The sequence below is a fragment of the Erithacus rubecula genome (assembly GCF_903797595.1).
Source record: "Erithacus rubecula genome assembly, chromosome: 4".
Taxonomy (NCBI): Eukaryota; Metazoa; Chordata; class Aves; order Passeriformes; family Muscicapidae; genus Erithacus; species Erithacus rubecula.
Genome location: NC_136686.1, coordinates 13446346 through 13472691, shown reverse-complemented (window position 1 = coordinate 13472691; position 26346 = coordinate 13446346). Strand labels below are relative to the sequence as shown.

Below are 26346 nucleotides of genomic sequence, written 5' to 3'. Positions count from 1 at the left end.
CCAGGGCAGTCAGAGCCCCACATCTCTGTATGGGAAGGGAGGAGCTTGCAGACAGCTGGATAAGCACGGATGGAAAAAATAACAAAGTAGTTCCTTGGACATTACATTCTCAAATTGCCTGAAGCTGAACACCTGGTGGTAGGCACACCTTCTCAGTCAGGAGATAATAAAACTGTTTGTGCCCTCTTAGCCATTCCTCAAGGAATTACTGCTGTGATCTAGTAAGAGACTCAACTAGGTAATCTGTTTCAGAAGAGAATGACCAAGGTTCAGACAGCAGAGAGTTTCAGCTCCCTTTGAAAGCCCAAATTATAGAGGCCTGTGTTGGCTCAAGCTGTCTGCCCTGCTCTGGGTTCATCATGCCACTCTGCCCCCATCTTACAGCTCCAGGACTTGGTAGCACAGAATTCCCCAACCTGCCTGCACCAACACTCAGAACAGCAACACTCCTACTCCGTAATACTCCTACTGACAGACAGCATGCGGAATAAAAATTTTCAGTTGCCGACAAGTTGCAAAATAGAGCTTAACAAGAGCTTAATAGAGCTTAATTAGCAATTAAGATAAAATATTGTAAAAGTGTGCACACAGGATGATAAACATTGCTAGAACCAGTGGATAAACAGATAATGGAGAACATCATGGCTTTTGTGGCATAGTTGTGCAACAGGAAAAAATAGCACATGCCCTAAGAGAAGTTCAAGGCAAAGTCATCTCAATATTGGGGGCTCTCAGTGAATATGATGACCTTTAGATGACCCTTCAGGACCATAAGAGGACTTCCAGTAAGAGACAGAGGCATGTAAATTAATTTTGGGAAAAGTGATGTTCATGTATTATCTAGGAAATACTACTATAATACATTATAATGAATATGTTTAATCATGGTGGAATAAACACCCTGTTGTAAAATTTCACAACACACATTCAAGTAGAGAAAAAAATCCCCTGTGTGTATATCAAGCACTGTAATAAAAAATGCCTTTTTTCTAATATTTTCAATTGTGTTAAAAATTTTGTTCTCAAGACGACTTCAGTATCACTACCTTAGATGGCAGGACTAGCCAGAGTACAGCTCATGGCAGTTACAAACTGCTCTTCCCAAAGTATTGCAAAACAGCAGGGCTGGATCCTTGGCCAGCAAATCCTTTGCCTGGAGGCACAAAGGCAGATTGAGGTGAAATGCTGTACACTGGGCTGCTACATCCAGGAGGAATGAAGGTCAAAGACCTTGGGAGAGAAGAGATAAATGAAAGAGTGTATTAAGAAGGCAGCAGTCAGAGAAAGAGCATCCAAACCTACTGGCAGTATACCCCTTATAACTGTGGTAAAATCTAGAAATCAGAGAAAGCCTCTTAGGTGCCCAAAGCTCATGTGTCCCTGAGCAGGTACTCTGAAAGGACTGCTTCACCTCTACAAATGTCTGAAAAATTCATAGTTTAACCTTTACTCTCGATTTTCATCTCCTGTGGTATGAGAACAGCCTGTCCTCTGCCTCCCCAGTGATGTTGCAGAGATTAATGTATGCCTAAACAGGATTTTGCAAACTGTTTTACAAGTCTCCAGAGTTTGTCATTATGCCCCAAAAATCACAGAATCACAGAATAACCAGGTTGGAAGAGACCTCCAAGATCATCAAGTCCAATCCATGCCCTAACCCCCCAACTAAACCATGGCACCAAGTGCCACATCCAGTCTTTTTTTAAATACATCCAGGGATGGTGACTCCACCATCTCCCCATGCAAAGCATTCCAATACTTTATTATTATTTCCGTGAAAAACTTTTTCCTAATATCCAACCTATATTTCCCTTGGCACAGCTTGAGACTGTGTCCTCTGGTTCTGTCAGTGAAAGAGACCAACCCCCACCTGACTACAAACACCTTTCAGGGAGTTGTAGAAAGTGATAAGGTCACCCCTGAGTCTCCTTTCCTCCAGTCTAAACAACCCCAGCTCCCTCAGTCGTTCTTCACAGGACTTGTGAGGAACTTGTGTTCCAAGCACCTCACCAGCCTTGTTGCCCTCCTCTGAACACACTCAAGTACCTCAATGTCCTTCCTAAACTTCCTAAAAATAAAATTCTTCAGAGAGAAGCTTGTGCTCAACATGCAGTAGTCAAAAGCAGGGCCAGGGCCACAGATGCCCAACCTTATTTGACAGCAGCACCCCCAGGCAGAAGGCAATCCCAGCAGGAACACATCACAGCAACACCTGGCATACAAGTCACTGTCTTCAAGCTAGTGCATTCTCATAAGGATTCCCATGCACTTCAATAATGGATGCAAGAGCAGCTCTGCTCCAGCACTCAGCAACAACCACCAGTGCTGTTCTCACTCCACTTCAAAGGTCACAACCAAGACGAACATCATGGCAGTAAGCAAGAGAGCCGGATCCCCAGAAAAACTCAGGAATCCTGTGTTTCCCTCCCAAGCAGGCAGAAACAGTCATTCCTCTCCAGCTCACAACGGAGGCACCAAGAAGACCCAAGACAAAGACAGGAAGAGTTACACAAGCGTAAGGAGAGACAACAAAGAACTGACACCCATACACAAGCCCTCAGATAGTTTCCTGTCACTGAGTCCATCCCCTGTGCTATTCACACTAGTTTTCCATCCCCTGTCATATGTTAATAATTCTTGCCCTTCTGCTAATCATGACTGTCAGTGTGGTCAAGTCAGATCTCAAAAGCAGTGAGAGCTGTGGAGCCACAGGAAGGCTGCCTGGCTCTGAGGAAACATGCAAGAGCACTCCAGAGGACAAAGCAGACAGCACAGACATTCATGCTGCAGAAACAATTCAGATTTTTTCAAAACTTTGCTTTACAAATTGCATACACTCAGCAGCATGGAAAAGGTAAACCGACCATTTAATGCAGCAGTTGGGCACAAGAATCCTGTCTGCTTGATTTGTTCTCTTTTAAGTGGCCCTCCCAGCTTTTATAGCACAAGCTAAGTCATCTATACTGAAGTATGGTGACTCCAGAAATCCTGATTTTCTTGACAAATCCAGTTCCAGACAGGCCACTAAAATTTGAAGTAATATATACACTCATAAGTGAATATATTAAGTTGCATCAAAATTCATTTATCTTTTATGTATTGCTTCCCTCATATTTATTTTCTGAACTCACTACAGTGGAACATTATCCCCAAGTAAACATAGTTTTTCATGTTTAAATACACATTCAAAAGATGCATATAAATAAAAACCTGTGGAGTTCATATCTGGAAAAGTCCACATGAGACTCCTGTCTCATGTGAGCAACATCTGTTGCTCATTCTAGAATTTCTCTGTATGGATGAGATTTCCTTTACAGTGCAGCATCCCGATCGACCCCAGAAGTTTAGAGCAAATATCCTTTCAGATGCATAACAGTTTCTTCAGTGCATATTTACTTTCATTCAGCCCATCATTCTTTACTTGGAGCTATATTTTTATGCACAAAACAGCAGCTTTCAGAGGCATCAGGAGTTATGAAAAAGTTCATCTGTTCTAGCTGCTTGATCCTCACTTAAACTCATCATTAATCCTTTTTTTATGACACCATAATTGTCCCTATGGCAACCAATTATGATGTCACATACAAGATTAGAATTTTAGATAGGGGAACAGAATTAGCTTCTTTGCTATTTGTTTAGGTCCTTAGCAGCTGACACACCTGATCAAATCACTGCCCAATGGTCCAAGAACTCTGCTCAACATCCCACCAATACTTACGTTGGTATTTTAGGCAAGGGAGACAATAACACAGGCAGTGGCATGTACCCAATGAAGGATGGAAAGCTGCAATGCACAGACACTCCCTTTCCAGCCCCTCCAGGTCACATTCTCAGCTCCTGAAGCAAGAAATCATCAGCAGCTCCAGTGACATTGTGGGTACTCAGCAGTCAGAGTTGTTACAAATGCAATTAATTTTCCTATAAAAGCCTGATCCTTTTTTGGATTCTACTGAATATTTCCCCTCAATGATTTGCTGCAGCAGTAAAGTCCCTATTAAATACACACAAAACAATCATGTATGGCAAGTAAAGAAAAAGCCCCTGAGCTCACTTATTTCACCTACTTATACACCAAATAACCACAGTCTGTCATCTCTCTTCCTGAAGAATAATCACAAACACACTTGAATGCCTGAAATTATTTACCCTTCTTTAGTCCTTTCGCATTTCATCTATAGCTTTTCAGGCTCCCAACAAACCAAAGGAAGAAAAAAGGAAAACTAATAAAGAGGTCAAATATCAGCCACCCAGGTACCATTCAGCACATCATCAACAGCTGGAGGTGTCACATATTCACAATAAAGATGATTTGTCCTCATTCCTTCCCCCCTGCAGGTTTTGTTTGTGCCATTCGGGCGAGGTAAATGAATTAGAGTAATAAAAAATGTTAAGCTAAGAGCAAAGCTGACCAAAAACAGGACTGTCACACAAATAACATCAGGAATTGCACAGAGACACCCATCCAAGTTGCCTCTAACAGCAGTTAGAGACCTCCTTTCAGCAGCCAGGGCTGGCTTTGAACCATTAAAGAACAATCCTGAGAGATCAGAAGTCTTGGGCAATCCATGCATTTTACTTTCCAGGTGATCTATTGCTCACAGAAAACATGATGAACATGACACCCTAGGTATATGTGCCCTAGAGAAGCAAGAGATTTGATTTCATATCCTGCACTAGAGCCAAACCACAGAACAAGTGGCTCCCAGCTGCCCTTGCAGCTGGCAAAGCAGTTAATTTTCAAGATGCAGTTCACAGCAGGCAAAATGGCAACATATCTATTTGGCTGCAGAGAAATTGCAGCAGTTTATAAAATTGACATACTTGCCAGCATCCTCTAAAAGAAGTCACCACTTCCACTTTGAAGCAGATTTATATCTTGCTGAAAAACTCCAGAAAAACAACAGCAAAACTAAAAAAAGGGCTTTTTGCAAGAAAAATTCTATTTTGCTCTTTTTTTCAGTTTGGAAGCATTTGTCAAACACCAACAAGCATATGCATCTATTCATCCTGTTTGTAAGAAGGGTCCATATAAAAACCAATTTTAAGACTGCTTTCCATGGACTGCCTGCAGTCAATAGAGATGAGCTCTTCCAGAGGACAGTTTGGAGCCAGAATTGTGTTTGCAAAATGGTCCTCTGTAGAATACTCTCTCACGTGCCATTGGATAGGGGTAGCCTCCCCAGCCCAAAATTATCCTTCAGGAATGATTCCTCCTCTCCTTATACTGACTTCTTCACACATACCAGAACTCACAATTTATCAGAGCCAGTAGGGCATGACACCAGCCACCAAGGCATGGATGTGGGGACTGATTCATCACAGCAGAGCCATTAGAAGGAAATGCATTAGTCTTAATGGCAAGAACTGCACGTTGACATGGTCTCTTCTCAAGAAAGTTCTTAAATCCTGTGGGAGACATATGTCTGGAACAGCAAAACCAGTACAAGTAGACACTGTTCTGTGACTGAGAATTCGGCAATTGCTTGTCCAGACACAATTTACTATAGCAAACACTGCCTTACTATTTTGCCTATCTCTTACACTGTTTCCAGGCTGCATTTACCAACACCCTTCAGTCTTACCCTCTTCCTTTTCTGCTGCCCAGACCAGTTAGATGGGGGCTCTTCAGTCCAGGGAGCCAAATCTCGCAGAAATTTGACTAGTACAAAATTCCCACCCTGTTGAGTGCTGTGGTGCTCAGCAACCAGGGCATGGTGGGAGAGATCATCATCCTGCCAAGATCCACCACCCTGGTGCCCCCTCCCTGAGAGAGGATAATTGCTGACCCCATTGTCCATGCTCAGAAAGGAGCAGCAGAAATGGCTAAAGAGCAGATCAACACCTCTTCAGGGCAGAAGCCTTTTCAGCTCTAACACCAGATATTGCTTTCATCCTCTCTCTAAGACAAAAGCTATTGCTAGTAAGTGACTATTCAGCTGTCTACTAACCAGTTACTTCCACCAGCAGATGCAGAGGAAGACTCCCAGATACACAATATTTTCAGAAAGATAAGGAAAAAAAACATACACCTGATCTACATTTAGCTTTCAGACATCCCTGGAAAATGATATGTCTCTTTAGCTGGAAAAATCTGGATGGCCATGCAATATTATTCTGATAACATGTCTTGATTGCGACATCAAGAAGCTCATGCTAGCAGTCAGAAGAAAATCTATGTTCCTTCAGTCTCTGGTAGCTCAGAAAAGGCTAAGTGTCACGGGGCCAGCTAGATGTGGTTATTACAACACATTTCTAATACAAAAAATTAATCATGGCCAAAATAATTTCACAAACGCTACTAAATAACAACTTTGACTTGCACTCCCAATCGTTGGAAAATTCTCATATTTCAAATCAAAACAAAATCACTTTTCTCTTCTGAATCAAAGTGAAAAGAAGAGCTCAGGATGAAGAAAAGGAATGATAATATCAGTCATTCTGTATTTTACTTATAAGATGAATATATAAATATATTTGTCATGTTGGGAGGTTTTTTTAAACAAATCAGCATCTTCTCCAGAATATTTCAGTTGGAAAATATTATGTAAAAAAATATCTTTAAAGTAGGAAAAGTCCACTGCGAACTTTTAAGCTACCCTTCTGCACTACAGAAGACTGGAATTACAAGCAAATGCATATATTGTGGTACTTTCACAAGTATTACCTGAAGCCCAACTTTCTTAGAATGAGCAAAAGGTCACAATTTAAAAAAAAAAACAAAAAAAAAAAAAAAAACAACTGTTTTCCCACTGTCTCTCTCTTTGAGCAGACTCTTCACAGCATGACTTTGAAATCTTCCTTTTGTTTCAGCACCCCCCCCCCTCCAGCTCAGCCACATCAGGCACCAGCCCTCCAGGCTCACCTGGCTGTCCCCAACACCTTCATCACTCCAATCTTCTGACATGCACTGTTGTGCCTGCAACCACCCATCATGAAGATATTTTCACCGATTTTCATTTATCCTCCTATAATTTGTGGTTCCACACATAATAGAAGCTGCTTTGTCTACCTGTGTAGTAAATTTGTCTCATTGTCTTACAACCTCGCTGTGAGAAGCTGTTAGGATTGATTCACAATAGGGCCAACACTTCCATCAAGCAAATATCATGCTCAGCACCTGACAAATTGTGACATTGTTCGCAAAGTGACTGAATCAGAAACAAAAATCTCCCACTGTGTATTTGGGTAGAGGTGGCTGGGAAAGGGGCTACCATGCAGGAAACAGGAGCTGCTGGCCAGGCACAGCTCAGACACAGCAAAACCCAAGAGCACCCTGTGTTTTCTGGACATGATCTTCACAATGCAGGCAGGAATGGGCAGGAGAGCTAACCTGTCAGGGAACTGTCTCTAGAGACAGCACGCTATCTCCTAAAGGAAAGGAATCCATGCCTTTCTCTTTTTCAGCAATTGGATCAAATTGGGTGGAATTGAGTGATGATTTTACTGTCCCAGCTTATTTCCTCCCTGTTTTCTTTCCCTCTGTATTTCACATCCTTACTGGCTTCTTTCAAGCTAGGAGGAATTTTTGTTATAGGGTATTACCTAGTGTGCTCTAAGCATGACTTTTCACCCTTCCTTTCCTCCTCTCATTTTATAATTGCTGGTGACCCGCTGAAAAAGCCTGTCTTTGCTCCTCCTCTTTGAGGATCCAGAACTCTGACTGAATTGAAATAATCAAATCCTTTTTTTATCACCTGCAGCTCCCAGCACAAACATGGAGCAGGCCCACATCCATATCCTCCAGGGGGCAGTTAGGCTCATCTTTAAAATTGATAAGATGCACAGCTGCAAAGGATAGTAAAATAACGCCATTGGTGGCAGAAAGAAAAGGCCATTTGGTATCTTTGCACTTCACATGCAAAATGGGATTATCTCCAAATTCTGCGAAGCAAAAAACTTGAGTAATCTTAGGACAAAGGCCAAACACCGAAAATAAAGTTAATTTAGCTTCTTTTTCTGCTAAGTCAGAAGAGGGGTATAACCAGTCTGTGATGGAAGCTCTCCTTGCCTCTGTCTGCACTACAACTCTCTCTGAGCAGAAAACAGGCCCTATCAATTAGGAAATGAGGAGGAAAGAAGCCAGAAGTTTCAAAGCCATAGGTCAGCTCCCTTCTTCCTTTCATCTCTCCCCCTAAATTAGTCATCTTATCTTCTCTTCCCACAGAGGAATAGCATGAACTGTGGAAGAAGAGCCCCCACACTAGGGCTCAGCAGCTGTGGCTTCCTGGACCAGGTACTCATATAAACATCAAACTCAAAGCCTTTTCTCAGAAAGAAGGGAAGTTGGAATTGTAAGCAGCTATTGTATGGGCAGGAAAATGACAGCTTCAACCTATCATCTGCTGATGGCAGAATTACATTCCAATGCTTTCCTTTTTGCACTAAGGAGGTGTGGGAAAGGGGAGAAGACTGTACTAAGCAATCCAGGGATTAGGGAAAAAAATATCATATTGCCCAGACAAGGGATTAGATTAGGTTCTCCTTTTAAATTCCCTGCTATCTGATCTCTCACATTTTCTCCAGACATAAGGCAAAAATTGGAAAGAATGCATTTCTTCCTCTTGAATAGGTGACATTTGGAAGATCGAGAAAATTTGTGTGTCGTATTAAACGACTCACCTCGCTGAAGCCAGAGATAGCTCAGCTTTGTGTCCTTCATTAAAAAAAAAAAAAAATATTAGCAGAATTTACTCCACTCAATCTATCTTTCTCTCTCTCCATTTTGTTTTGTTGGTTTTTTTGCTTTTTTTAAACCACATGCGAGGTTTTTCTAAACAGATGTTTTAAGAGCTCCCCTGCTCACACAACACTCTCTCTGGGTTTGTCCTGTCCTGGACAGCATTTCTTAGAGTGCTTCTGGCTTGAGACTGCCCAGAGGCTTGGACAAACATGCAAAATGCTTAGCTTATGTTGTTGATATCCATCATATCACCAGGAGTCTGGGGTCTGGACAGCAGCTTGCTGAGCACCAGAAAGCCCAGGTTATTCCAGAGAGAAAGACATGCAGTATCCCCTCTGGTAAGCAGAAAAGCTGTGCTTCTGCCAGCCCTCCCTTTGGAGAGTACCAGAGTCTGCCAGGCCAGACTGCCTACAGCCATCCCTGCTGAAGGTAATGGCTTTTCTCCCTCTCAAATGGATTAGGGTTTGGTTGGTAAGAGGATTTTTGGAAATAGACCTGCCACTCCAGGCCACTAGACTGAAGGCCATCAGGGTAGCAATTTCCAAGCACCATGTGTAAAATCTGTGAGGAGGCATTTTAACTGCTTGATTGGTCTCAATCCAACTCGTAGCTGCCTCAACTCCACAGCCAACATTACTCATCCTTCTCTCTGCTGAAAAAAGAGAAACAAAATGCTTCCAAGACTGATGCCAAATAACCCGACACTCAGTAATTTTGCTCTGGAACATGGCGCATTTATCAAATGATGGCATTGTCCATATCATACTTAAGGAAATTAAAAACACTCCTTTGTTGTTTGCTGTCCAGGCTGAATCAAGATTCACAAAGCCAAAAGAGAGTCCAGACAAGCATCACAGCCCTACCCTGTACCTAACCCACTGGGAGCTTACTCCAGCACTGTTTGTTATGCATCAGGAGCAGTTTGTCAGATACCTCTCAGTATTTCTTCAAAACCTGAAAAAGCTGGGAAAAAAAGCTGAAATCTGAGAGGGTTACTAGTGCCTCCTCCTTTTTTGCCCTAGGTTTGCATTATACTGATGGGAAGAAGTCAAAAACCAGTCTCCATACCAATTACACTTTAAAAGAGCATGTAACCCCTCTGCAGAGCTTGGAAACTCCCCATATTGCAACTCTAAAGGGGAAAAGGAAGCAGCTTACAAGCATCTTGATGGTAAAGAATGAGAGATAAAGCACTGTACTACAAAGCTCACACTAACCTTGGAGGCATGAAAAAACTGTTTGAGCAGCCTCAATAACTTAAATCTAACCTTGTAGAATGTGAAACCCAGTGTTCATGTAATTCTGTGTTCTTTGTTCATTGTACCATGCACTGCACAGCCCCAGGTATATAAATAACACAGAGCACCAGGGTCTTGGTAAAGTCAGGGCAACAAAGGAAAATTATGGAATTAAAAGGATAGAGGACAACTAAATTATATAGAAAGACATCAATTCTCTCGTGGTAGACACTGGCCAGGGACAAAACTACCTGCTGCAATGCCAAAAGCAGCTGGGAAGGCACTAGAACTGGATATCTCTTGAGGCCGTAGCATCAAAGGCACTTTTGTTTCCTATCTACATGATGGTTTTTAAAATGCAAATTCTCTCAGTCTCTCAACTTACAAGTAAACTCAAAACTTACAATGAAACTTTATTCTCATCTTTGGCATTTCACTTACTTTCACAGGAGAGTCCATTGCCCTCTAGGGCTCCATCTGAAAACCATAGACCAGGCTAACATCAGTAATTAGTAATGAAGGACGTGGCCTAGCATGCACCTTCACATGGCATTTCATTGCCTTCAGAGCACCTGCAGGATGCAATGCTCCAGGAGGAATGAACCTCAATGTGTTTTCACAACAAAAGGATATACTCCTGGGATCACTCACTAATTGGATAAAAGCATCAGAGCTACCCAATTACCATCCCTAGAGGAAACTCATAAGCAACCCAGTGAAATAAAGTGATGACAGGAAGGTATTTTCTCATGATCTTTTAATGCTAACGGGCTTTAAAGCTATTTTGCTTCCTCATCCTCTCCTGTGGTGCCCAGAAACCCCATGGCAGCTCTCAGAGAATCACAGGCAGTCCCCTCTCCTACACATTGCACAACATCAGGGAGCAGTTTCAGAGCACAGAGGGATTCTAGGGTGTTCGACTCATCATCTTTGATGAATGTGTGCAATTGAATTTTAATCCCTGGCCCACTTGGAAAATGCTCCCCAGTGGGTCAAGCTTCCTGATGAGTCATACAATTTAGAAGAAAAGTAATCGGACTACTAAGGACTCTGCTGTTTGGTTTTATGATGGGAAAAATTCATGGATATTTGAAAGAAATTGGAAATATTGAAACAAACTTTACAATTTTGAAATACTTTGAAGTTGATGAAAATACAAATATTGAAGCAAGTTCTACAGAAGAATTATTCTTCTAATAATTATCAATTAAGCATGATAATTTTTTCACCTTCTCTAAAAAGCATCAACTCATACCCCCAAACGCTTCTGTATCATACAGCCTTAATATGTACGTATTTTAGATGTACATATTAAACACAAACTCCTTAGTAACAGTGAGGGAGGAATGGATAATTTTAAATAAATCTGAAAAGGATATGAGAAAGCAAGATAAAGTATTTTAGCCACACCTCTGACCACTAAACACCTTCCTCCAAGTCCAATTAGACATCTCCCTTCTCTCTGACTGCATGGCCATTTGTCTACAGCAAAGGCAAGTAGTATAAGGTAGTAATAGGGCTGGTGAGCTGGAAAACTTTGTAGGTAGAATTTAATGCTATTACCCCTCAAAAAATTATTTTTTGAAAATTAAATTGGATTAACCAAATTATGAAATAGCACTTTCCCATTAGGAACTCCAAGTTTTGAATCTAGCTAAGCAGCTAGATTTTAAACAGCTCTTAAATGGAAAGGGATTCTCGCAGTGCCATTCAGAGCTGCATTGGAATGGAAATGCAAAACTGAAAGGTTCAGGACCTAATTCCCAAGGCTTTTCTAGCACAAGAGTTTAAAACCAACAAACTTCCTCAGAAATGCAGTATAGGCAGGTATTGGGAAATACCAGGCTCAGCTCCAGAGCAGGAAGTCAGCCCTGCACCAGCTTTTTTATGCCATGAACACAGTAGCTAGTGATCATTAATTCCTCAGAACCACCTAACAAATCTTTCCCTTTCCCCTCAGCCTCCTCCCAAACTTTATGCTGAGCCATTTCTAAAATTTCTAAATTAACTGAAGGTGTTGAGACATTCAGAAGAACCACTTAGTGCCCTGTAGCAGCCTCAGGCTACAGAAGACCTTTAAAAATGAACCCACACAATGGCTCAGTAAAGTATATCAGAAGCAAAACATAGAAACAAAGAATACTTTTATTTGAAAAGAGATCATCTTGATCCAACACCCTTCCATAGGCTGAGACAATTTCCACAGACCAGTCTGCCCTTCCAACCTGGCCTTGGACATTTCCAGAGATGGGACATACACAGCTTCTGTGGGCAACTATGGAGGGGCTTAACAGCTCGTCTGTGAGCCAAACTGAGTTAGCAGAAGGAACAGCAATCTTTGTAGCCAGACTGTATAAGTAAACGTGTATACATGCCTTATTAACTTGTGCAAAAACTTTTACCAAATATATTGACGCTACTTGTTTTGCACCAATGAATATAATAAGTTATTGTGATGTAGTCAATGACTTAAGACCACACTTTGTTAAGAGTATATAGACTGGAGAGCGCACTTAATAAAAGGATGCCATTATTATTCTGTTCAAGTGTGTGTGTGTATGTCATGTCCAACTCGACAGTGACAGGCAACCTGTTCCAGTGCCTCACCACCCTCACAGGGAACAATTTCTTCCTAATACCTAATCTAAACTCATCCTTTTTCCAGTTTAAAGCCATTATCCCTTGTCCTGTCACTACATGTCTTTGTAAAAAGTTCCTTTCCAGCTTTCCTTAGGCCCCCTTTAGGTATATTTGGGTATATTATACTCTAAGCAAGCTCAAATTATTGTACACATGCACAGGTATCTCTTGTCTCTCCCCCAACTTTCAGGTTTTCTTTGAAAGTTGCAGTTTTGATCCTTTTTTTTTTCCAATCTCTTTTTGGCCTGGATGGCAGATCTTGCTCTAACTGCTAGAGTTGAATATCTCTTCACATTTTGTCCCACAGACTCCATCTATAGGTCTCTTTATGTTCCTTTCCCTCTGCTTCTCAAAGTGCATCTACAAATACTCAGGTCCTGCACTGCTTGTGTTGTGTTGTTACAAATTACAGCTCTACGGGTGGAAAAAAGCTGAGACAACATCCAATGGGCAAGAATTAGACTTAGTTTAAGGTAGGGCTCTGATCAGCACACTAGATTTTTTTGGAGTTAAAAAACAAACAGCTTCTTCTTCGACACTACACAGTCTCCTACTTGATTTGTGGATCTCTTCTGCAGACTAAGAGGACTTTGGTCTTTCGTAAGAGAAAAATTTCTGGTGAAATTTAAGGTAGAAAAACCTCTCTTCTTTCCTAACCACAGTCATCCCAAGCCCTGTGTTTTCCTGAGAGACTGATTCAAGCACCGACTGCACAGTCTGTGCTAATATGTGGCACACAGCAGACAACACATTAGACAAGGTGGTACTGGTGTGAGGACTGCACATATCTTTACCTTCATGGACAAAATCCTCCCTGAATTCCTTTATAGGCAAAACACAAAAGACAAGTTTCCAGGTTAAAAAAAAAAAAAAAAAATGAGCTGGCTGAGAGGCAGTCAACTTCCCTGCTGGCAGCATGAAGTGAGCTGCAGATGCATCAGTAACAGCCTCACCAGGAGTTCAGCATCCCGAGAGAAAGGGTAATGAGAGAATCCAGGGACTCGCACAACATGGGACCAAGGGAAGAACTGCACCCAAGAGATACAGAGAAACAGAAGGGAGAAGCACAGCACAGACAGAAATGAGAAGTGAAACCAGAGAGATGTGAGGGCTTTTAAAGAGAGGGAAATGTGCCTGAAAACTTGGGACACAGCTCTTGGCACTGCCCTTTCCATCAGAACTATGGCCTTCACCACGAGCAAGCACATTATAGTTTTGCATACATAAATATGTATTACCTCAGAGGAAAGGACAGAAAAAGGCTGAAAACTCACACACCATACATTAGAATTAGCAACATAATGACATCCCTTCATCTTTGTCCCTGGGTCTTTATACAGAGCATGCACCAAGGCCCACAGGCACACAGCACACTGTAAGCACTCCTCAGCCCATGGAGGGCCCAGCAATCTTTTGGTGAAAGCATAGATTATTTTCCCACGTGATTGCAACTTTTAAAACAGACAGCAAAGTCCTTCATACCCATGTCCCATTACAAACCTCTTTCACCCAAGGGACACAACTTTTAATACACACAGCCACCAAATACCCAACACTAGTCCACGTGGAGGCCCCTATAATCTCCCTACACCCACATGGGCTTCTCTAGAGGTAATCTTAACACTTTATTTTTTTTTCAAATACACCCTGTCCCACATGGCTTTTCTTTGCTAAGGACAACAAATCATAGAAGTCAAAAGCTACAAGAAGTAGGAGGAAAAAATGTCCTCAAACCAACACTGGGACATGTGGGTGAACATGTCAAGTATACTTGAGTTCATGCATTACTTCCCTTTACAAAGAGCTTTTAAAAAACCAAAACAAGAACTTTGTAAAGCAAGGCAAAAAAAGAGCTCCAAATTTCTACATCTATTTTATTCCAAGGCAAAGTTTCTCACTGACAGTTCTGTACCTAGAAGTGGATACAAAGATGTGAGGCTGCCATTCCTGACTAGTTTATTATTATTATTCTTTCCCCCATTCCTCTTTTCCTTAACATTTGTGAAATCCTTTGTCTGACTGTCATGTGTGTATCTCATGCCCAGGCTCTGCTGCATGTACCATAAACCAACAGAAAGAGCACAGAAGATTGATACCTATACACATCACCATCCCAAAACCTCAGCCAAGTTGCCAAATTTAAAAAAAAAAACTAAAAACAAACAAAGCAAAGAAGCCCAAACATACAAAAAATAACCAAATAAACAAATCTATCAAAAGTCATGTGATGCTTCAAGATTATTTCATCAGTTACATGACTGACACAGGAGAGAAGAACTGACTACCTGCTCATTTACTCCAAAGGACTACAGAGAACAAAATTGGTTTTCCACTTCATCAAAGTTATGTGGCAGCTGATTCAGCACTTTTTACACAATGAAGTTTTCCACCTGCAGGGCAATCTGAGTGTACATGTCCATGTCTGTGCTACACAGCAGCTTCGTTATGGGCTCACAGAGACTCACCCTTTCCGATCACTGATGCACTTATCTCCTTCTGTGTACATAATTCCATTGCAGCTCATGTGCAATTTTAGCCAGTTACCACTCACAACACCTCATTTGTGAGGTGCTGCTAAGCCCAGACACAGAAGGGAGAAGGTCAGACACACTCTAAATTCAAAGGCAGTCCCTTTATTTTGTGCTACGTAAAGATATTGATGGCCAGACTGGCAGCCACATCTCAATCTCAGGAAGGAATCTTAAATGTCAACTTTATTTTCCCACAGTAGGATTCTTCTTTCTGACTATCCTAGCATTTTTCTACATGTTGCTGTAGCACAGAGTTTCCACCTCAAAGCTTTAAAAACCAAATAGTTTCATGAAGTCCTCTTCATATACCAAAAACATCTAATGAACTGCTTTAAGAAGAAATGACAAAATGGTGATGAAAGTCTTGGTTGACCAAAATAGATTGAGTTACTGTTACACAAGTGGGTGGTAACAAGACTGCACAGTACCTACCCACAACTCCTAACAAAGACAGTTGCATGCAGATTCTCTGAGATTAGGCCAGAGAGTGAGAATTATTTCCTTTACATTTGGTAGAAGATAAAAACCCATCCATCATTTTCATGGAGAATAGCCACACTCATTTATAGCATTAAAATGCATTAAGACTCAAGGAAACTTAGGTAAAATAAAGCAACACAATCAAAAGATCAAAGACTTGTGTTAGGTGTTTTCATTCAAATGTCATTCAGCTTTAATTATTTACAATACTTCACAGCACAGTAATAAATACTGTCACATTTCATAAAACAATTAAGTCTTAGTAATAGGAGACACCTCTATTATCCTGTCTATATTTAATATTTACTAAGAAGTGATGTGTGCTTTATGAACATTATCATGCCTGGAAACAAAAGAACCAAAGAAATGAGGGTGTTTCCTATGTTTACATTTCCATTTTAATCCCCACCTGTAGTCTCAGTTACTTCAATTTCATCAAGAGTGACAAGGCTTGTGTAATAAGGATTTCCCAGAATTTCCTTGCTGTAACTTTTTCCCGTTTAAACACAGTGACAAAACCAACTCTAGTTATAATTCCTGTTACTTATTGCCACAGCAGACAAGCAGTTCTTACTGATGGAGCAGGGGGAGAGGCCAGCTCAATTCTTGGCTTCTGCTCGCAGAGGAAGGGTCGGGAAAGCACACGAGGCACATCCCAAACAGATTCATTTGGCAAGCAGGGTAGAAATTTCAGCCAAGGAAACTCAAACCACCTACTTGAGATGGTGACAGTTCACAGTGACTCATTCCACCCAGGAGTGGAACTGGGTGGCCATGGGGGTTCAATAGCTAAGGAAAGCAGTGCAGCCTCTCCCATTATCAAAAGGGCAATGCAGGATGTCCTGCTGGAGCTGCTGCCAGTTAGATGGTCCATCATAGCCCCACATCTGGAAACTCCTGACTCAAGTGGGAGCAAAAATTCTAAAGCCTGCCACCCACTGCCTCAGTCAGGATTTCTCAACTTGGTCAAAATGAACTTGAATTTCTCTAGGAAAACTATTCTCTAGTGACAAGTGTTTGTCAAACACCACTGGAGCCCTCATAAATGGGACATTAAAAATTACAACTTGATTTTTATTTCCAATGCCACTAATCAAGAGTCCCTGAATTTCTAAAAAATAATTAAGAAATTAAAAACCATCTGCTATATTGGTTGTTTCAGGTTGTGTTGTTTGATTTTTAGGGATGATCTTTTGTTTGGCTGAGGTTTTTATTCATTTATTTATTACTCTTACTATTTCTCTAAGCTTAAAGAATTAAATTACAAGACTCATTTCAGATTAGATTTTGGAGGCACAAATACTTTCAGGAAACTACCAGATAATGCTTTATTTCCCAGGTTTTCTCTTACCTTAGTTTTTTATTGTGGAAATATTCTTATTGAGTGCCCATCATCTTTTTTTTTTTTTTTTTTTTTACTTCAGGAAAGCAACTTTGACCTCTACTTAATCTAAAAGACACCACGAGGTTCCTCACAAACTTTGCTATGACGAAATAACAAAAATTAAAGGGGAAAAAAATTACCTCACAGCTTTCTGTTCCAGTATCTTGTAAATATTCTGCTGGCTCTACAAATGTATGGGGTAAACACTACTCTGAGAACCAAACTGCAGAAAGCATTTCTCTCTGGCAGATGTACATATTTAATTCTCTTTTCAGTTTTTATTTGCCAAATTTTCACAGTGGGGCGGGAAGCTGATCTCTTCTTTTTATATATAAACTGATAGAACCAAAAGTTTTTCATTGTGTGATCCAGTGCTTCAGATTTCCAGCTGAAGAGCCAAAACATCATTAGGATATTTAACTCCATATTTGCAGGGTAAAAAAATATTAGGCCTAAGAATTGCTGCTTAGCTGTTGGCATCCTGATGTTAGCATCCAACCATTGGGAGGGCTCATGTTTAAGAGTGTGGGACTGAAAAGGGAGTTTCTCTGCTGTCCCTCTCTCTGCACAGCAATAGGCATTGCAGAGACCCCCTCAGCGAGGGACCCATAACACATGCCTACATTGGCATTTGCTATAGAAAATCATGACATATTTAATACAGCAGTTTATGCTCTTTAAGCTACGGGCCACATCGGTACAAAACATTGATTTCTGAACATGTTACTCATAGTTTTGGTACAAATCTAGAGAAACTAATAAGTTATTTGCATGCAACAACAATGCCAAGTAATTAGAGATGTATTACATTGAAGATATTTGCTGTTTAACAACAAATTAAAAAAGAAGACAGGGCGTAAGATAATACTTTCTGCCCAGTCTCAGGTGCAGCAGAAGTTTTCTTTCCTTTTTTTCCCCTGTAACATCATCCTGACCACCTATTTCACTCCTTCAACTGCCACCAGTAGATTTTTTTTAGCGTGTATTTTCATGTACCTTTATTATTTTAAGCAGGTTCTATCTGTTGGGGTTTTTTTCCTGAATGGATAAATACAGCTCTAAGGGTGTGTATGACAATGTAATGCACCTCCATAGAGAACCCTAAATGAGCTGTTTCAAAAGCCTTGAATAATTTCTACTGTGCCTAACTTCTCTAGTTGGTTAAGACAGTCCAAGTGCCAATGTAAATAGGTTTTCCTGGACCTAATCCAGGCATTTACATTTGCAAATGTGTTTCAGCACAATAATTTACTGAGGGAAATGGTAGAAATTTAAAGAGTCTGGGGTTGCAGGGTGTTGAGAACTCAGTGGAGGTCCTCTGTGGAAGTTTTGACTCTTCTACCTGTCCAGGTTGTTCTCATTATGAATAAATGATATTTCATATTATTTCAGCAGCTCACCTCCGACTCTGCCTTTACCTACAGCTGATTTACCCCTAAATGGCACAAGCTAAGACAACTGCCAGAGTAAAGATGCAAAAGTACTAAGAGCTGACTGATGTTTTGTTTGTTTCAGAGGTGACCACTAAGTTTTCATTTTCACATCACTCACCTTACTGAGTCTAGGATGAATCATCCCAAACTTCACACTCACCACTGGAACCATCAACCCTGACAGGGAAAGTCTCTCTGCACACATCAGGTATTATATAAAACTTCAGCTATGAAGAGTGTTTAATTACATCATTTTAAGCCCTGCCACATGCAGAGTTTAGACTCAGACCAGATCCTACATTATCCCAGGTGTAAACTGATAGCACATTAAGCATCTCCATGGCTGAGAAGAGTCTTCAGCTAATTTACCTGAGGCTAGAGACACCTTTTTCTTGCAGGGACAAGTAACAGCTGTGTTTTCTGTCCTTCCAGCTGAGAGGGCTTGTCCCTAAGCACAACTAGAACACTAGTTTCTGATGGTCTGCTGCCTCCACAGGGGCTCTGCAACAAAAACTTTTTGGCATGGACCTTCTCAGACAGCAATCCGTTTCGGCAGTTGCTGGCAATTAGCAGCTCCTAGGCGGTAACAGAGGAACAGACAAGCCCAACCAACGGTCCCGTCGTGCAGATGTATTTACAGAAGGAACAAACCCATTTATTTGACATCAGACATTAGAGGCAAATGCATAGCCATATAAACGGAAGACTCTGATTATGAAAGCAAGGTCCTGCTCCGGCCATAGTAGGGCATGTGGCACCCGCCTGGAGGCCCTCAGCCAGCAGCCACGCCTGAGGTGCGGGGCAAAGCAGCCCCCTCTCTTATCAGCCGCTGGGGCTTATGCAACACGGGTGGGAACAGGCAGGGAGGGGACACTGCACTCCGGGAGAATTCCTACAGAGAACCCCCCCTTCCCCCGGGAGCAGCGGTGCCACCAGAAAGGTATTTCCGACCCCCGCTGGAGGCGCCGGGATCACAAGCGGTTGTGCTTTTACTGAAAAGGGCAAGCCCTGCTCCCCAGGCAGCCGGGCCAGACCCCGACTCTGTCTCGGAGTAACTCCAGAGTTCACCCATTCCCCGTCACGCTCCCCATCTCCCCTGGCGCGGCCGCGCCGGAGCAGCACCCTAAGTGTGACGGCAGCAGCGGAGCTGAGAGCAGCTCGCTCGCTGGCTTAAGGGAATGCAGATCTGAGAGATCTCTTTCAGGCTTCGGGATGAAGAAGATGCCCCACAGAGTCCAGGGCGCTGCCCTCACGCCTCTACCCGGCCACGCCACCGCCGGACCCACCTGCCGCCTCCCCACCCACCGAGAGGCTCCCGCCCGCCCGGCACCCACCTGTAGGACACCTGCTTCCTGAAGGTGAGGCTCCGCAACTTCTCCTCCAGCGACTCGTCCGAGGCCGACAGCCCCTGCTCCTCCGGGATCCCGGCGGCGCCCGCCGCCTCCCCGCCACCCTCGGCCCCCCGGCAGCCGCCGCCCGTCGCCCCCGTCTCCTCCCCGCCGGCCGCGGCGGGAGGGTTCATTGCGGCGGGGCAGCGAGGCCGAGAAGGAGGAGGAGCAGGGGGCAGGGGAAGGCCGGCCGGCGGCTGCAGGCGCTGGGGGGCGAGGGCGGCCGGGGGACCGTAGCTCCCGGGGCCGCGGGGCGCGCTGCGAGCCGCGGCGGCTGCAAATGGCAGCGCGACCGCGCAGCATCCATCAGCGGCCGCACTGCAGCGGGGCATTGTGGGAAACTCCTGGCCGGCCACGCCCCGCCGCCCGCCGGCCAATTGTCGTGCCGCGCCCCCGCCGCGCCCCCGCGGCCACACCCGGCCGCGCCCCGCCCCGCCCCGCCCTGCGTCAGTCTGCAAATACCTTCCAGAGCGAGCTCAGGTGGCTCAGGGCATTCAGTGGTGCCCTCGTCTTCTTACATCTGCGCTTGCTTGTCTATTGCTTCCAATTTGTTCCCCCGGTGATCTCAGTTTGGTGCACTAAAAACCAAAGCACCCAGCGGCAGAGACATCTTCTGACAAGCGTCACGGTGCCCCTTCATAAAGTTAATTGTACTCCCACCTGGTTCGCTGCTTCTCTTTTTCCTTCATTAGGGGACACTAAGGAAAACTTCAGAGGGAAGTGTCAGCATGTTTCAGCATAAGAGCTGACAGTGACAGTAAGATTAAAAATTACAGAAAAGGTTGAGGTCTGTGGCCATGATTTCACAAACCTCCATGGCCTGCAAATGACTTCCCTAAGCAGCCTTGCCTACCTCTGTGTGAAGCCTGTGCCAATCAGGTTTATGACAGTCAACAGATTTCTTACACCTCATCCTTGCTCCTTCCCAATCCCACTCACAGATTCAGCTTCTCCACGAGAAGCACATATTGTGTACATCTTTCACTTCAGCTTCACCACTGACAAGCCCTCCAAGCCAGCCAGTCTTCCTGCCCCTTGTTGGCAGTAGCCACCAGGACCTTGCTGGGTGATGATGGGTCATCCCTACAGCATGACTATTGAAAAGTTGAACCAACCTTCAAAGGAATGTTCTACCCCATGCATAACCAATGCATACATTCCCTGAATGCACAGATGCTTTGCTCAAATATATGCTTTCTCCCCCAAACCTCAGAGTACTTTCAATTACTAGTGAAGCATGTAAAGCATAATTAAGCAATATAGAACCTTGCTTATTAGAAGTAAAACTAAGACTCTTATGCAGGACTGTAAAAGGAAGGTCTGGATCCTCCTCTGAACTTTGTGCACAGAGATCTACATTCATGGAGCTCCACTGGAACATTTGGTGCCTTTTCCATTGAGAGCTGGGACCTCAGCTGGAAAGACTCTGGTTGAAATTCCAGGGAAATCAGCAGTGAAGTTTGCTTGTGAAACTATTCAATTTAAGAGAACGTGACAAATATTTTTTGCAGAACCAAACTAAACCATCTTGGGGTGGACCTGTAAAAGAGCAGTTAAGAGCCAGCCCAAAAGCCAGCTTCCAGAATGGGGAGTGGCACCACAAGTCCCTGTCTTATCAGTGCTATTTTTGAGGTTTTGTCATTGGTGAAGACCGCGTGGCCCATTGCTATAAGAAGATGTCAATAACGTGCTAAAAAAAACCTGTAACTGCAAATTAATTTTGTACTCAGAGTGCAAAACATTGTGCATCATCTTGCAGCTTTATTGTCTCAGCCTTTAGTCCACATGAGAACAGCTCTGTGGCCTGTGCCCCAGCTAATGGCTCCACCTCCCCTAGAGCATCTGCAGCAAAGCCCAACAACTAATCAGGATTTCCTATCCCCCTCTCCAGTGAACATTCATGCCATTGAGCCATCTCCTCCTTCAGCATAAGCCCTCCTGTAACTCCTGCTTGTCAATAACCCTTTTATCCACATGACCAAATTTACACTTTGCTCTGGGATTACCTATTTTTCCTCTGACTGCTGCAATTCACATGACTCATTTGTAACACGAAGAGCTAAACTGACTTCCTTTGCCTTTCTTCTGAGTATGAGCAATTATGAGAGAGTCTGAGGCTGGTGAAGGGAAGCCCTGCTTACACAACTACACCTGTGGTGCAGCTGTCAGTCCCTCTGTCCCTGTATAGCAAGGCAGTGAAGGCAGAAACTTTGTAAGAGTATCACGTTTGCTCCAAGGTGTGGCTGCAGATATACCACTGGGCCAGGAGGGAAAGGATGAGTGCAAAAATAGATTTTTAGCAGGTTTTGCCAGTATCTGGCATTATGATGCTAACAAAAATCCGAATTCCTAGGTCTGGGTTCTCATCTCATAAGTGCTGTCAGATGAAATGGAGCACCTCACATCTACCTCTCCTGATTGTGTGGGAGAGCTGAGAAGGTTCAGCAGGTAGGTTCAGGGCAGCTCTTTTTCCTGGGTGGAAACTCACCATATTGCATGCCAAGAATAGCAGGATGGATGGTGGGGATGGTGGAGGAAATGCAGCAAAAAGAGACATCTCAGCCTTTTGGAGGGAAGGTTTATTCCGTTACTCACACACCTGTTAAATCCCATTTTGAACACTCCAGCGTGCACAGACTGTGTGCACTGTGGTAAGTTTAATTCTGAGTGGGAGGGACTGAAATTTATTTTTCTAATAGAAAAGAGATGGATATATGAAAAAGGGGATTGGTGAAGAAAAGGATGAGGCAACCTTGTTCAGTGTGCTAGGTTAGCCAATGAGAGGTCAGTCTACTTTAAATGCTCCATATTCCTTAAATTCATACAAAATTTATCCCCAGGTTAGCCCCCAACATTCAACTTTCAGCAAAGACATAAAAAGAAAAAATATATATATTTATACACATAGACGTCTGCATGTATTTGCATCTCCTCCTTTAAATCTTAAAATTATTTAAATCTTTTTTAAAATGTGACATAAGTGGCCAGTTTCTCTTTCCAGATCCAATGTCGATAGATTGGATCCACCCACAAAAACATTCCTTTCTCGTCAGTATTTGAAGGTCTAGTAGAGAACTGCTCATCCACTGGGAAACTGGGGGATGTTGAGGCTCAGCGAGGAGGGTTTTTACCAGAGATGTTTTAAAAAGAGGGGGCTGACCAGTACCTAAGCATGTCTTTAGACAGAGAAAATGGGACAACCCAACAGTCATGAACTTATTCTTATTTTCCTTTAGTTTTACCACAATAAAGATAGGGGCCAGGACTTGTAATTTCCTCCTTACTAGAGATACAGTATTACTTACTAGAGATAAAATATTAATTTTATAGCAATGTATGGAACTCATGCAAATACATTGTAAGATTAATTCAATAGCAAAAACTTAAAGAAGTCATTCCTACAGACCATTTGAAGCCCACTAAGAGGCAACACCAAGGAAAGGAGAAATCAAATCACTTTTTATTTTTTGAGGCACAAACTGGAGCATTATTATTCATTGGAAAGGAAATATGCTATCTCATTTCAATCACCTTGCTTTGCTTAATCTCTGTGTGATTTACACAGAGGAGGATACTACCACTGGCTTTGCAGATCAAGAATCTGAAGCATGGAATAATCAGGGCAAGCCAAATTCAAGCATGCCACCAGCATGAGGCCCATGTTTCTAAATAAATCCTAAAGCAAACAAATTAGGAAAGGAACAATCAGGAATCAATCTTCCATTAAATACCTTCAAGGGGGGTGAACTCTGTGCTGTTGTAAAATAGGTACAAACAATAGCTAACAACACAAGGAGAACACTTACTACCCTAACATGCCATGAGAGGCATCATGAGCTGCATTTGGACATCCTTCATCCTGCCCTGCCACAGGAATCAGCCTGGAAAAGGAGTATCAAAATCCAGCCTTGAATTCAAACAGTAAGATGCTTTTCCAAGAACAGCATGTCCTGGAGGCTGATAGGTAGGGAGGCTGGCAGCTCATCACACAGCATTTTCCCATCATGCGGGGGTTTCTTTTTTTAATCACAGACTCCCTGCAGCATCACCTGCTGTGTGATGCTTTAAGGGCCACACAGAGATCCGAGGAGATTCTTAACCCATGTCTAATCACCAGCCTGTGTTTTGTTTGCTTGGAGGAACTGAGCTCAGCTAAAACTAAGCTGAGGGTAACTTTCCCAATCAGTCACAGTCTAACGATTTTCTTCTAAAAATGCTATATGTGGCTTGATGCTGCAAACAAGTGCTCTGGATCAATAGTCCTGGTGAGTGAAATTGCCTGTTTGGAAAGCAAGAGGCAAGGGTAAATCCTTGGAGAAGAGCTTTTTTTCCTTTCTTCACTTCCAATTTCTTTGGTACTTTAACCTCTTTAGCCCAAAATCAAGGCATTTCTGAAAATCTGCATCAGCCACAAATTTAGTGCAGGCGCCACGGTGTTCCAATTCCCATGGAATGCTGCCTTCCCCAAACTCTAAAGCAGCCTTCTTTAAGAGGCCTCAGAAGGAGGCACCAAAGCCATCTGTCCTCACTCCCCATTTTCAGTTAAGCTGGAACTATTATTTCCATGGCTAGTATTTCCTGTGGAAGATAAATTCATGGTTGCTGTTGTAGGAATGCATAGTACTCATACATGAGGTCTCCTCCTAGTAGGAAACTGGCATAAGCCAACTTACAGTACCATTTGTGATGCCAGCTCTGCACAGAGTAATTTTCACATCTGCACTAGGTCATCCATTGTATCCATTGTAAAGTTCCCTGGATGACCAGCAAAGCCACAGAGTCCTCAAACTGAAAGCAATGAGGCATTTTCTTGTCCATTTCTACTCAAAGCAGCACAGGTCACTGGTGTCACTGGGCTGAAGCATTGCTCCCTCTAGCATAAGCCTGCCTGGATCCCACTTGTACAGAGAATTTACAGTAAGTGGGGCTGTAGCACAGTGTTACACTGAGAGTCACTATCACTGTTAAATGCCTGATTTCCACCCATTTCTGAGATATAATTCTCTGCTAACCTCATAAAGGGAAGGGGCAGATAGCTTCAGTAAAACCCCACATGCTTCCTTTTCTATCACTGAATTACCAGGCTTCTGCCATGTTGAAGATGGACACATGACACACACTGGCACACCTGGGAAAGTCAAGGGCTCAGATTTTTTCCGATCATCAGGAAATCAAACAAGTAGTAATTGCTTTTTTCTACAGAAAATATTTATTTGCAAGAAATGAAAAGCATAACATATTTCACTACATACATATTTAGGCTACAAAAGCAAGTAGTCTGCTCTCACAGAATCAGGCAGATGATTTAAAAAGGAAAAAAGAGCAATTTCTTTCCACTCAATGGACATGTTTGCAGTGCGAAAAATCGGTGGGACTGTATCCAGATGACAGCACTTGTACAAAAATAGAAGATCACTGAACACAGACAGAGTTAAATATACATGGTAAGAGAATAGAGGACATCTGCAGTCCAGAAGAGGCCCCAATGACATTTACCAAGGAGCTGGGGGAAGAGGGGTGCTTTTGCACTAGAATCACTGTCCCTGTCAATCCTATACTACATTCACCTGAACAGAGAAAGGAAGAGATCAGCTTAAGTGCTTGGGGTGTCATAGCAGACTGACTTAGTCACAAGGTGCTGTTCTGCATGGCCCAAAGCAATGGAATTGGCCATGGATATTTCTGTTTGAGAGAGTGACACCAAGTAATTTACCCTTAGAAGGCCCAGTGAGTCTCGGGTAACACTTGGCTGTACTTGCACCACCCTCTGAGAGGAAACTGCTTCCCCTCGCTGGCACTTTATTGTGCCTGAGGGAGGGCTCCCAGGGGCCACCTTTCAAGGCTAATTTACACCACTCAAAGGAAGAAATAATTTAAAAAGAAAGCATTCAAAGCTTTTTACAGACCAAAAATGACCAGAATTTTTTTTTTTTTTTTTTGTAGCAAGCCAGAACTGCTCTCTAGAAAGGCCAGACAGTCTATGCGTACACACACAAAAATGACACAGTGCAACAACATTCAGCCAACAATTAATCACAGACAGCAATTCACACAACAGTTTTACGAGTGCTTGGTGATGTGGAATGTGAATAGGTTTCAGAGGGAAATGCCTGGACTTTCTGCTGCACCAAGCCCAAAGTGCCCTGTGTGTTCAGGTAGATGCCTTTATTTAGCTACATTAAGAAAACTCTCTGATTTTGACACCTTTTGATCATTCACCACACACATGTGCACAGATGCACACACACTCACAGTCATTCTCACTAACTGCACAAATGAAGAAAGCAAGATGCCATTATATCAGCACCACTGAATTAAAATCTGTTATGGTAAAGTCAGATATGTGCAGAGTTCTATAAAAAAAAAATTCAGTACCTGCCTCTGCTTCCCTCTCTCTTCCACTCCCTTCACTATGAACTGCTAAGGTTCAAAAAACATTTTACCTGCTGTTTAGAGGGTATAGTGGGATACAACATAAAGGTCAGGTATGCATAAACAGGGCTGCACAGCATTAAAGAGCAAGGGGAATAGAGTAAAGCTAAACCTAGCAGGTAACTAATCAAAGAGGCTAT

At 42.8% G+C, this 26346-nt stretch overlaps 1 protein-coding gene across 2 annotated transcripts in view; it reads right to left on the bottom strand.

Annotated features, from left to right (window-relative positions):
• The window catches only part of DGKI (diacylglycerol kinase iota), a 198815-nt gene extending 178746 nt beyond the window's left edge, over positions 1 to 20069 (bottom strand). For both annotated transcript variants that reach the window (XM_079305072.1, XM_079305073.1), the window contains exon 1: positions 19721 to 20069. In XM_079305072.1, the coding sequence (XP_079161198.1) occupies positions 19721 to 19908 (188 nt within the window). In that variant the 5' untranslated portion in view covers positions 19909 to 20069. The remainder of the gene's footprint in view (positions 1 to 19720) is intronic.
• Positions 20070 to 26346: the final 6277 nt, after the last annotated feature.